Genomic DNA, 14,345 nt, shown 5'->3' on the forward strand with positions numbered 1-14,345 from the left:
GATGAATGATTGAGAAAAGGCTAACATTAATTTAATTTACCGCTCAGTCTTCCTGCGTTAAGAGCCTAAGAAAGCATTGTGGAGAGAGACCGGAGAAAGAGGGTGCAGAAAGATGGTATGCATGCTACGCTAGAGAGCAGCGGGGGTAATTTATGATAGCAGCAGTGTTGTTTTCCCTTATCTCTAATTAGACCCTTTTTGTTGAGCTTACTGATTTCAGCTTTGAAGCAACAAGGCCTGGTTAACAAGACAAGCAGGCAATGGAAACACACAGCCTTCCAGGCTTTCACATCATTCATCATTCACAGGGAACCAGAAAATCTTTGGGGACCAGCACATGGCTGAGTTCTAACAGTTTCTGAATGTCCAAATACTTACCAGCCAAGATGCTTAATTATAGACTGTTGATTTATGAGAGAGAAGTGATTTCCTCAATGAACACGCAAACATGCAGCTACCAGCAATAGCCTGAGTGACAACACAGATTAAGTAATATTAAATAGAGGATTAGGTAAAGCTACAGAAAAGTCTTCACAAGAACTGTTCGCTTTTGTACTTAGATGAATGAAATCCATGGAATTCATAAAAGAACATGAATTCATGCCACTGTATGGCCATTTCATAGCAGAAAATACACTTACTGACCACTTTATCACAAACACCTGTGCACCTGCACATTCATGCAATCCAATCAGCCAATCATGTTGCAGCGTGGCAATGCATAAAGTCTTGCAGATATAGGTCAGGAGCTTCAGTTAATGTTCACATCTAACATCAGAATGGGGAAAAAATGTGATCTCAGTGGCTTTCACCATGGTATGGTTGTTGGTGCTTGGTGTGCTGGATTGAATATTTCAGATTTTCACACAACAGTCTCTACAGAATGGTGGCAGATCTACAGGGAGATGCACCTTGTTGATGAGAGACATCAGAGGAGAATGGCCAGACTGGTTCAAGCTGACAGGAAGGCTTCGGTAACTACGGTAAATAACCACTCTTTACAACTGTGGTGAGCAGGAAAGCAGCTCAGAACACACAACACTTTTAAGGCAGATGGGCTTACAACAGGAGAAGATCACATCAGGTTCCACTTCTGTCAGCCAAGAACAAGAATCTGAGGTTATAATGGGCACATGGGACTCACCAAAACTGGATAAGGTAAAGTTCCAATCTTTATATTATATTATATTATATTATATTATATTATATTATATGAGACTTTACAGTGATCAGTGCATAACTACACATCATATGGCATAGTGAAACAAGACAGCAAAATTCACAACACTTTTATTTAACAATTTTTTAACTACAAGGCCAAAATGAAAAAGTAGAAAGTTATGAAACCTCCATGGGATGGATAAATGCATCAGAGGCATCATGCAATTCTACAGTGCCACGCCAGGGATTTAACCAGCATGTAATCCTAGTGGAAATCATACACCCCAAAAAGGCCTGCGATCAGCAGATTCACCGCCACAGGAGGCATGGCCAAACACTCAGCAGCAAGCCAGCATTGCGCCAAAAATTAGTCCAAGAACTGCCAAAAGAACTTTGGCAAAAACCCAACTGTAGCCAATGGCAGAGCACTGGGGAAAGACCCTGTAGGCAGGTGAGGTGTTGAGGTGGGACTCCAACCTCCAGCATGGTGTACCAGCTGTGACTTACAACAGCATCATTTAGATCACTGAGATAAAGTTATTTAAACTTTACTATAACGTATAGGAGGATGATTCAACAACTGGGGTGCTGTTTGTGTCCCACTGATATTACAGTAACAAATTTCTATAAAGCTGAAAGACATTTTGAACACAGGTAAAGCATGCTTCACAACAATCTATATGCACGTTTCAAATAAATAACTTAAAATATTCATAAAACCTGTTTACAGCACATTTTTTGCATGTCCCTGCCCACTATAACCACACTTTACCTTTAAATATAATCATTAAAACACTCATTCGGGACTGTGAATCAATTTATCTTGTGCTTGAAACAGCTTTTTTCCCATGAGTCTTCCATTACAGGTTATGTAAAATGTACATATTAGTTGCACAACATTCACTCAACCCCGTTATCCTGAACACATTCCCCTCTAAGAAAGTGTGAATTTCCTTAAGGTCATGGGAAGAAGAAAAGTTCTCTCCTTTTTCCCCCCTGTATTTTTAGTAATACTGTGATAATCACTTACTAAGTCATTTTTAAAAATGAAAATTATTTTCAACTTTTAATATAAGACAACATGCAAACATTCAAAAAAACAGGAAACATCTTTTTGCAACTGCTCTTAAATGAGTAACAAGTTTTTCAGCATAGAATTATCAAATCCACAAAATGTGGTTTACTAGCATCTATGCTAATGACATGACGACACTAAAGCCATTCTAATGATTTACTTAAAATTAATTTCAATCTAAATTTGGGTAACAGGGTTGCATTTTCAGAGTTACAAAGGCTCAATGACACCCCAAGCATAGACTCACCTGGGAAATTCCTGGGAAATCATTTGTATCCAGATTGTACATACTATTTAATGTGATCAATGATACATTTTCAGGCAAATTAAGGTATACTACTCTTTATTTTAAAGTTTGGAGGATTTACAAGGCTGTATGCAGGTCACCCCCTGTCACCCGTCACCTCCCCCCCCCCCCCAAAAAAAATTATCGCACCCCTTCCCGTGAGTGGTAAGTAATAATTCAAGAGGGACGAGAAAGAAAAGTGAGAGGCCTATTCATTAAAGACCGATGTCACACCTAATGCATTTTGCACTTCAGACCTTGGCGGGAAGTCCATTACGTGCCTCCTACCAGGATATTGCATGCTGGGTAGGACAGAAATTCATTATTCTACAACATGACTACATTAGCTTCATAGTAACCACCTGCACCGTCTTCCTCTCCAATAACAGCAGGATAGCTCCTTCACTTTCTCATCCCTCTAATTTAAGCTCTTGACTCCACCACCATTCACTTTTTTTTTGGTTGTTCATGCTTTCTTTTAATCTATTCTTCCACTCCTTCTACTTCTTCTTCTTCTTCCCGCATGTTGGGCTTTAGGGACTGGACAAAGAGGCATGTGATTGAAACAAACACTTGACATTTATCACAAATGCCATGGCTGTTAATTAGGAGGCTGAGAGCTCTTTAGAAATCTAATCATTACATGAGCAGACCACTGAGCTGACTGGTTTACTACAAGCCAGGCTAAAACCTGAGCAGCTCACAGCTATCTTTAACCAACATGGAAAAACCTGTCTATGCTGTCTGACATGTTAAAGATGTGAAAAGATTAATCACTATGTATGTGCAAATATTATCCTCAGTGAAGATATAGTATTCAGATTAGTAATAGTATTCAGAAAGATGCATAGTATTTGCAAATGATTTAATTTTCTTGCTTCATGTTTGAGAAGAAGAAAAAACAAAAGCATCATTCTGCACTGAAGTTCAGCAATGAATATTTCATGACTTAACCTTTGCGATTCAAAGCACTCTGGCAGAACTTGAAAAAAAAACCCCAAAAAAAACCAAAAAGCAATTAAACGACAATGTGTTCCTCTAAAGCAAAGAAGCATCACTTGTAAGGGATAAAAGAAATTACCTTAACGGTGAATTGATTTTGAATTGATTATGTATAATGCTGCAAAATGGAAAAGGTTGAAAGCTGCAACGCCTATCCATTCACTTTCTACTTCATCAACTCTCTAAGATCCCCAAACATGTCTTGCTGTTCTCTATTACTACAGTTCAGCCAAACAAGCACAATTAGCATATGGCTTTTATCTTCTGTGGGGTTTTATTACAAATAGACATGAACTAATAGAACAGCAGGTGCTTACATGCAGAATTTGTATGAAGAGTCTGACACCTACTGGTGGCATTGGGGATTGCAGTTTCATCCTCTGGGGTGTTGTACCTTTAATATGTATAATTTCACCTGAAAACATGAATACTGCAGTCCATAAGTGGGCCATAAGCATCACTGTTGTAGTTTTTAATTAGTTTTTTGACCAGGGTCATTAGGGGTATCACAACCATAAAGGTATGAAGAATGGAGCCAACTGAAAGAAAAAAAGTATAAATATTTATACATACAGTACTCAAGTATTCAAGTGTATATTTATTTTTAAAAATTACTTCATTAAGTAATTTGGGTCTGCTGTTTAATAACCCTGCTGAAAGCGGCTTTAGCACAAACAAATAGCTAGCAAATTTACCAAACTTACCTCAGCATGTTTCTATAGATTCGATGGTCAATAAAGACTGATGTGTAAAAAATATATATGGTCAATATGAGAGATGAAAGAAATCTTGTATAAATTGTTGGAGAATCCAACAATCCTCTCTACCGCTTCTACACGGGGTTATGGGGTAACCTGGAGCCTATCCCAGGGGAGCTCAGGACACAGGGCAGGGGACACCCAGGACATGGTGCCAACCCATTGCAGGGCACAATCACACACCATGGACAATTTGGAGATGCCAATCAGCCTACAACGTATGTCTCTGGACAGGGGAGGAAACCAGAGAACCCAGAGGAAACCCCCAAAGCACAAGGAGAACGTACAAACTCTGTACACACCGGGCAGAGGCAGGAATCGAACCCCAACCCCAGAGGTGCAAGGCAACAGTACTAACCACTAAGCTACTACAATATATTGTTTAGCTGCATTGCATTCTGGAGCTTTGAGTCCAACATGTGCACCTGAGTCTCCACTATTTTTATGTTTGAAATCACATTATTATCACATTGAACATTCCTGGAAAATGGTGAGGGAGAAATGAAGCTCTCACTCTTTTTTTAAGAAGCTAACAGTGAAACCTTACTTTTATTATTTATGTCTGAGATTGTTTACATTTTTTCATCTATTAAACACCATTGTTACAGTGCTACCATGACATCAGTGCGGCAGACAATCGCTACCTTCTCACAGGAATAAGGAAAATACTGCCCCAATTAGTCCTACTATTGTATTTCGCTATAAAGTACGGGACATACCTATATTTATGTAGGTAGTTATAATTAAAATAACATAACTAATATAATTTCTGTTTTAACTTCTGAATGTCTGTTTACTGATAGGGTAGTTATAGTGCGGCCTAGTGGCACGTGGTGTGTATAACATTTCATCTCCAGAACTGCAAGCTACTGAGAAGTGCTTTTGTTTCGACATCATAATTATGGAAACTGCTTATTAAACTTCAGGTTTGAATTTAACTTAAGGGCTGTATTTGTCTATTATAAACATAGGCAACATTAGGCTGATGTATTGCTTCGTTACTAAAGTCACAGAACCTGCTAGAGGGGAACAAAACACACATCTTATAGTACGGTGAGTGTAGCAGTAGGCCCTTTTTAGCCGTGTTTGGTTAGAGATACGTTTATGATACATATTTGTTCAGGGTGTTACTGTTATTCTTTGTCCATATCTTTTTCGTGTAGACACTACATCAGGTACGGATATTGTAGAGACTTCCTGCCTTGTGTCCTGTGCTGTGCTGTGGAAACATTGGAGACAGCATGGCTGTTAACAAAATATTGTTTAATAGACAAACATTTGCATGGGTCATTGACAGTCATCAGCCTCAGCCACATTCAACAGCTGATGCATCGTGTCTTCAGCTACTTTACATTTTTCACAGTTTCTGAAACACATTTCACATTTTAAAATCAGACACATCTTGCATGGCATTGCACCTGCCTAAACCACAAAATGTTTTGTACAAGTTTCAAAGGCAAACCCAAGCAATACAACAGTGCCATAAAATATTCAGCAGTTTTAGGAAAAGACACCCAAAATACTAGTATAGTAATATACTACCTTGATATATTCATGCTCCAAGGCTTCAGTTTCAACAGTTTCAAATAAGCATTTGAAATGGTTTTGACCTGAACCTTACACTTTGCTTCCAGGAAGATTTCCTTACATGCAAGTGAAGAGCAGCAGCAGCTGAATGGAGAGATTTGCATCAAATTGCTTTGACAAATATGCTTTGTGGACAAGCCGCCAGAAGTGCACGCTGCTGCTAATGCCGTGCACAAACTTTTGTGAACGTCCATCTAAACCATCTAATCCATGAATAGAAAAAGTTGTATAAACACCAGCATTAAAAGATATTGAAAAAATATTGCATCTAAAATTAAATATATACTACTATATCCAAGTCTATAGTTAAATCTAAGTGTTCTGCCTCATCAAGGCTAATCCTCAGCAGAAGCTGCATCACAAATCACCTCTCAGAGAACACACCTCTGATATCACTACAATGTTATGAAAGTATAAGAAGGTTTTAGTTAAAAACTTTAACCCAAATATCATATCAGCCAAAATATGGTCAGTGTCAGATGTTTGCTTCTGTAGTTTTGTACTGGAGCTAAAAGTCTAGAGTTCTTCACATGTAATGGGAAAAAAATAAATAAATCTTTTCCAGTAAATATTGTCCTCAAACCGCATGTAGTTATTAAATAATGCTAAGACATTTAGGACACTGTGTGACCTCGTGTAATCTATAAATATGAATAAAACCTCACTGTCTTATAAGGGCGGCCATCTTGGTGAACCAGAGTAGCTTGTTTACATGGGTTGCTATTTGTTAGCAGTCTGTCCCAAAAAGTCGAAAGGGGAATTGTTAAAATCTGGAAACTGAAGCATGTTCTCCTTGTGTCCAGAAAGTGGACTGGCTACTCTAAATTGCCCCTAGGTGTGAAGGAGTCTGTGAATGTGTGTGTGTGTGTGTGTGTGTGTGTGTATGGTGTATGGCCCTGAAATGGACTGGCATACTATCTAGGGTACCTATCTATCTAGGTATTCCTGCCTCAGGCCCAGTATTCCTGGGATAGGTTCCAGCTCCACATGACCCTGACCAGGATAAAGCGGTTACTAAAGATGAATGACAGTCAGCGATGACTTTCACTACTTGTTACATTAGCCTCCTAGCTCTAGCAGAAAACTAACTAGCAGATACCAAACACGCCTTGGCTGATGACGGAACTGTGATATAAATTAGATATTTTCTTTCCCCTGACTACTCATTTATGGTTTAATAAAAGTCCATTTTAAATGACATTCTGCTCAGCTGATGATGAAGACTCTGGGGCCTTCCTCTCTCATTGGCGGCAGGCTGTCCACGTTCTCAATGAGGATGTGCTTGTCCTCCCTCTTTCCTGGGCTGTCCAGGGCCTGAGGCTGGCACAGATTACTCCTCAGCTCATCCATAGTCACACGCAGATCCTTGAAGAGATGAAGCATGCTCACACCAAGCACAATGACCAGGAAGCCTCCTATGGTGCCCACGACATCCACGGCTGACATGGAGCCCCACTCTTTGAACAGGATGATGGAGGTGGTGAGCACCACGGTGGTGAAGAACACGTAGTAAATAGGGTACACAAGCAGCGTGTTAAAGGTGTCCAGGGACTTGTTCAGGTAGTTGATCTGGATGATGATGGAGGCCACCAAAGTCAGCAGGAGTATCCAGGTAAGAGGATGACGGAGGACGGAGGGCTCGTCGAAGACTGTACGGAGGAAGATGCCCAGACCCTTCACTGAAGACACGGTGAAGGCTCCGAGCAGCGAGCAAATGCTTATATAGATTAATATGTTGGTATGACCAATGCGAGGAGAGAAGTAGAAGATCATAACCAAACAGGCTATGAGAAGGATGCTGGCAAACACAAGGAAACCTTGAGGAGACATAAGATAATCCTTTTTCAAAAGGTTTAATGGTTTTTCTTAATCTTTAACCATCATATACTATCATTTTCAGTAGACATTAATAAAACCATGCAATGGATCTACAATACCATCATTAATACCATGTTGTATTGGTAGCGAGAGTGTTCAGTGCGATTCTTACTCCACCATTTAACTATAACAAAACCAGCTAGAAAATACTTGAGTAATTGTACTTCATTACTAAGTATTATTTTGATGTATTCATATTTTTACCTGAGTGTTTTGAAACCGAATACTTGTACTCTTAACTTCAAAGACAAAAAATAGCTTTTTCGCTTCCTACATTTTAATTTAGACCTTCAGCGTACTTATTACAAATCTCAAAGGGCTCTTCGTCTCTCATCTAGCCAATAATTGTACGCTACACGTCAACTGAATGCGAGTCCACGCATTTTACTTACATTTCAGATTAAAGCATCCACTGGTTTATCAGTATCAAGAATCGTCCCAATTCATCTGCCGTGACCTTCTCATGCTACACAATACTGTTAGCGCTATAGCGATCTGTGTGCGTCTGAATATGTCTGCAGTGTTGAGCTTGAGGATGAGTGCCTCTGGCCCTACCTCAGTAAAATGTTTCAATATCCTGGACTAAGCAAAGACTTGTGTAATATGTGGGATCTCCTTTGAGACATGAACTCCATCTAATTTATAGAAGCATGTTAAGGTATGTTTTGCTAATTTGCTAACATTGGCTATATTTAACCAAGTTAGCCTGATTTCTTTGCTAATTCAATGCAAGGTTAGACTAGAATCAATTCCAATAGCTAACACTGGGTAGGCAGCAAGTCAAATTGTAGCTAATGGTAAATATTGTTATTTACAGGATATTTTACTTCTGATTAATTCATTAGCAAACTGCATAGCATGAGTCATGCATACGAGCAGCAAACTTACAGAGAATGTTTTCAGGCAAAATGGCTTGGTTGCTTATATCAGTTTTGGATAATAAAAGTTAGTTTTCAAATGAAAACATGACTAACTTAATTCCATTAGTTAAAAACCATTTATGTTTTAATATTTGAGTACAGTTTCTAAATAGCAACCTGTTGTTTTTTTTCACTTGAGTACATTTTTGGCTGGATATTTCCACTTTTAGATGAGTAATTTTTCCACCCTTAGGAAACAGAGATTGGGTTCATTCCATTTCATTCCAGGCTTCTGTTTACATGTTTTCCAGCCCAGAAATCTCCAGCCCAGCCCCACCCCAAGCCTGAACACAGCTGCTAAGCTTCACCCGTTTTCCGTTACAGGAAGCACAAGAGTTTATAGTTTCAACAGAGCAGGTGGTGTCTTTTGGATTCAATTCAATCTTATTTATATAGCACTTTTAACAATGGACATTGTCACAAAGCAGCTTTACAGATATCTGGATATTGATATAGATTTGAGTTTCAGAGAACCAGAGGCTGATCTGAAGGCATCATTGTTCCTATTATTGCACTAAAATTGATGCCCTGTAAATGAAGTCCCTTTCCAGCAGCACACACGAATGCTAACGCACCTTCATCTTATCACTAACTTAAAGAACTGTGTACTGCACTCTCTGCACCTGCTCATGTGCTTGTACTACTTTTAACAGTTTAGCATTACTACTTTAGGACTAGTTATTATTGTTTCCTATTTAATCCTTGTCTAGATCATTCCTAGTCTAATCTTGTCTCTAGACATCCGTGTATAAGCTATTGCATGTAGTCTTTTTTAGTTTGCTTATGAGGCCTAGTTATTTCTGGGTATTTTTGGTTAGATTTGTAGATCTATCCTTACCTTATATCATGTTTTTTATATCCTTAGATTTTTTTTTGTTTAGTCCCTTCATGTTCTCATGTATTGTAATTTCGGTTATACCACAGCACTATTGATTTCCCGATTCTGATTGGTCAGAAGATGTTGATTAATTTTATGTGACAGTAGCTCTCACTATAGTGTTGGCTTCTAACAGGTTTTCATTTCGATAGTAAGAGCTAATGAAAGTCTAATAATTAATGGATCTTGAGTAAATGAAAGTGTTGTTTTTTAAAACAAATAATTGTTGATATAGTGATGTTTTCTGTTATGAGATGTTTTTATGGAAGGAGTCTCCAGTGTCAGCTTGTTTGTAACAGTCAAAGGTAAATGCTGTTCCTTTGCGTTTTCCACCAAGGGAACATCTAAGGACACTAGATATTGCTCTTGGTGGTGTCGGTAAACTGTTGTATATTTTGGTCTTATTAACTTTAAAAGAAAGTCCATCACATCACTGATTATTCTCCTTATTCCTAACTTAGTTTATTAGTTTCTCTTTGTGCTCAGTGTACCGTTTTGTTCCACTTCCACTTTAGTGGTTAGCTTCATTGTGGTTTGTTTGTCCCGTTGCTTCTTTATATTATGTTCTACTGTCTGTCTAATCCTCACTGTAAATGAATCCTCACAGGCGCTGATACACATCTGGGCTTAAGCTACATTGCCAATGATTGCTTATGAAGCTGATGTAACACTTCCTCTTTCAAAGAAATAAACAAACAACAGAAAGGGAGTTTTTTAATACACACAGACGAGCAGTAACAAAGTGTATTGAATCTTTTGTTCATTGAAAAGGAAGTGAATTATACACATTACCTGGGTCCAACAGCTTATCTGTCATCTCACTCAGAGTCGTCACAGCTTCCTCTTCTGGTGCGTGGATGACCATTATAGTGCTTCCCAAAAGGCTTAGCATGCAGCCGAGCTTCCCTAGCAGGTTCATCGTTTCCCCAAACAGGTGAGAGGACAATACGGCGCTGGAGAGAGAGAATTAAAGATAGCGAAAAATAAACATAATGTAACGAAGATCTTGTCATCACTTAAAATTCTGGCTTATATGCTGCCTTATATCTTATATGTCTTTTAATTCTGGCTTATATCTTATATGCTGATCATTAATATGACACTTATTTCAGTTCAAGCTTGTTGCACTGATTATGAAAATGCAATATGATAAGAGGAAGTTAATTCTTGTATTGAATATTGAACAGGTTTGTATATGTTGCACAGCCACATCATCACTGTTATTAATATTAAGCTCTGAAGATTATATGGGGTAGATAAAACAAGATACGTGTATAATCTCTTCATAATAGAATAAATATTAAATTTGACTGTCCAGCATTATTACCTGAAAAGAACACTCAGTGCTCCAAGAGGGGTGACCACAGTGGCTGGAGCAAACATGTAGGCTGCAAAGTTTGCTGCTTCTCCTCCTCCCACTGTAAACACACACACACCAAAACAAATCAAATAATTTATTATATCATTTATGGTTACAATGGTTAGGTGTAGATTCATCATACAATAAACTTACTGGTCAACAGTCCACCCCACCACAGCCAGTCCTTCAGGTAGCCATGTCCTCCTTCACCTAGAGAAGATATAGATATTATAGATATTGTTTTAAATTTAGAGATATCAGCTTTTAGATTTCATCAGTGAATCATTTATTCTCTCACATTATTTTATCACAAATGTACGCGAGTAGTAATTCTGACTGCTCAATATGCAATTATGTATTAACTAGGCTACTTTCTTATGCGCACATCACCATTAATTTTGACAGTATGGACATCATAGTAAAACTGAATGTTAAGTAAGGAATAATATTATTATTATAATATTAACATTATATAAAAAACAGTCAACTGCGCGGTGCTGTGATGCAGCCAGTGCAAAGCGGAGTTACAGTTACCATCCCGAAGTTGATTATTTTGCTATAAATTCATGTTCCGGAGTGTTTTATTCCTCTTATACCACAGTGCAAAGTGCAATATGCTCCATCCTGGAAACTTTCCCATGGCAGAAAACCTAAAGTTACAGCTTTATCTATGACTGTTAAAAAAAGTTCTAACTCTGGAGACTCCTTCCATAAATGATAAATAAAAGTCTCCTTATTGAAAGCTTCACCATACTAACAATTATATATTTTTTCTTTGTTTTTTTTTTTTTTAAAGACTTAGATTGCATGGAGTGACCAATCAGATTCGAGAAGTGAACAGCTCTGTGGTATAATTCTACTTAATCAAAGTTAGCCAGTGTTTGCAACAAATAGCAACATAATTGAAGCCTACTACTGAATGGAGTTCTTAAAAATGAAAAATAAATAACACAACTGAACAAAGACCTATAATTGTTGATCTGGTGAAACTTTCAGTAAGGTGATGTTTAGATAGTTTAGACAGTATACTGGACATCAACTGTATCCAATGTTCAACAGGAAAATTGTTTTGCTTGGAAAGTACTGTTCCAAAGTTCAGGAGGTGAAGAGGAGTGGTATTGGGAGTCATAATTTGCAGTCATAACAGCCCGGTGTAATGCACTGACCTGCCCTGGTTTGACCGTTCGCAGCCAAACGCAGCAGTGCCTTCTTCTTCAGGATCACGCTTCCTCCTATAAGAAAAGCCGAGAGCACGGCTAAAGTCAGGCCGATCCAAAATTCGCATTTCCTCCATTTGTCCGAAGAAAGAGCCGGCGCAGCAGTGGTGGAGTTGTATTCACTGCTCAAAGTCCAGTTGCTGGCTTCCTCTGAGTCAATCACGCAGCCAGAGCTGGATGATGGACAAACCAGTCTTATTACTGTCCCTATGACATAAAAAAAGCACTGAATTAAAGATACAAAGACGTGTTTGATTACTGCTTTCTTTTGAACATAACACACAGTCAACTCTAAAAATACTGAAATACTGGCACTCTTCATGAAAAATGGATATAACAAATGAATAAAACATGCAATAATAACATTTTTGAGCTTAATCATATGGAGACGCTGTATAGTTTTAGCCCAAATTTGAAAATGATTTTAGTCTTTCCTGGAGAGTATAACAGCACTAGACCTCTTCCTGTAACGTCTAACTCGGTCTGTGAATGTGGATGGCCCTCTTTAATTCTTAACAAGGTTAAATCTGGACACTGAGATGATCATCACAAATCTGTTGGGTCATTATGTGTGTGGTTTTTTTTTTAATTGACTGGCAGAGACCATCAGCTTCTGGGCTAAAATACTTAGCTCGGCATGATGTGATACATTTCATAAAATGTTTAAGATTTGCATTTATTTTAAATAATCATTATGAGTTCAGTAAGTTTTCTTCCTGTTTTTGAGAGACAATACTATTGTTACATTTATTATGAGAATGATATTTTAGAAGAACAGTAAGTAGTTTCTCTAAATGTTTGAGAGGAAATTTTGAATTATTTGGATTGTTGTTTATATTATACAATCATTTTTTGATATACTCTTTTGCCATTAGTTGTGTAATTGTAGTGTGTGAACACAGTGTTAATATACTCTGTGTCAACCATGACAAAGTTTGCACGTCCTCAGTAATGATGTGGCTTCTTTTTCTGAAATCTTGTGCAACAGGTTTTGGGGTCTGACTTTGAGTGTACTGTGAACAAATCTGCTTTCAGGGGTTGGAGCTTGTTTACTGAAAATAACAACTCAGAAATTCTGCTTATGTTTAAAGACAATATTGTTTCAATGGATAATGTATATTGCGGTTAAGAATGTTGAACACATTTGGTTTGATTATGAAAGCACCTGATACAGTCCAGAATATTTTATCCAGAAGTTGAAATGTACAAAAAGAAAAAAAAACAAAAAAAAAACATATGGCCTTTAACTGACATATAAAGAGAACAACAGGGCAGAAATGTAACTGTGTGAATAACGTGTTTCTAGATTAATTAAAAAAAAAAAAAAAAAGGCAGTGGATTTTGATACGAAACACGAAAAAAATGTGTGTATGTTCAACAAACTATTTACCGATTGCTAAAGAATGGCCAGTGTGTTAATAGTCTAAGGTTGCTGACCCACTGGTCAAGCTAAGTGGGTCTTTTTTCTGTCAACATGGGACAAAACAAACAAACACACACACACACACACACTTTTGTCTTACTATCACTGTGAGGACCACTGACATAATTATTAATGTTGCTAATTAAGGCGAAGTCTACACCTGAATCTAACCATAACATTTACCTCAGTAACAAAATTCAAAATTTTACCTCAAAATTTTTAAATAAATGATTAGAAAAAGTAGTTTTCCTCGTGGGGAGCTGCCAAATGTCGCCACAAACTCAAACGCTAAGGTTATAAGTGATAAACGTTTCAGTACTTCACACTCAAAAATAAATAAAAATAAATAAAAACCCTCCAAAACTAATCTTTTCCTCAGAGTGCACGCAGCCCTGATACGCGCGCACGCACGCACGCACTCACTCACGCGCACGAAAACATAAACATAAACATAAACACATATACACACCAGGCTTTTTCAGTAGGCTATAATGTGATAAAATGTTATAAAAATGATATATAATATTCACTTCTCTTACCATTCCCGTCTGAATCGGAAGTGAGACGAATCACCAGCATGCTGTCTGCTTCCCCGACGCTAGAAAGTAATCAACACTTAATCAGCACACAGCAAATGAGTTAATCCGTTTGACGAGGTTCCCATTTATCACCCATGAGCCTGGGCCTAATTAATGTTCACTTCAGTGTGTTTCTTTTTTATCCCGTTTAAGGTCCGCAGGGCGACATCATACCCGTACAGAGCTTCAGAGGAGTCAGTGTCGAGCGTAATAAGTGTGTGTG

General features: G+C 38.0%; 1 protein-coding gene across 1 annotated transcript; it reads right to left on the minus strand.

Annotated features, from left to right (window-relative positions):
- Positions 1-5,524: 5,524 nt before the first annotated feature.
- Positions 5,525-14,330, minus strand: nipal4 (NIPA like domain containing 4). The gene is made up of 6 exons (XM_026939021.3): positions 14,084-14,330; positions 12,071-12,328; positions 11,058-11,114; positions 10,872-10,962; positions 10,337-10,497; positions 5,525-7,686 (listed from the first exon to the last, which is right to left on the minus strand). The coding sequence occupies exons 1-6, from the start codon at positions 14,121-14,123 to the stop codon at positions 7,076-7,078; spliced, it is 1,218 nt and encodes a 405-aa protein (XP_026794822.2). The 5' UTR covers positions 14,124-14,330; the 3' UTR covers positions 5,525-7,075.
- Between the last annotated feature and the right edge of the window lie 15 nt (positions 14,331-14,345).

This window comes from Pangasianodon hypophthalmus, chromosome 15 (genome assembly GCF_027358585.1).
Source record: "Pangasianodon hypophthalmus isolate fPanHyp1 chromosome 15, fPanHyp1.pri, whole genome shotgun sequence".
NCBI lineage: Eukaryota > Metazoa > Chordata > Actinopteri > Siluriformes > Pangasiidae > Pangasianodon > Pangasianodon hypophthalmus.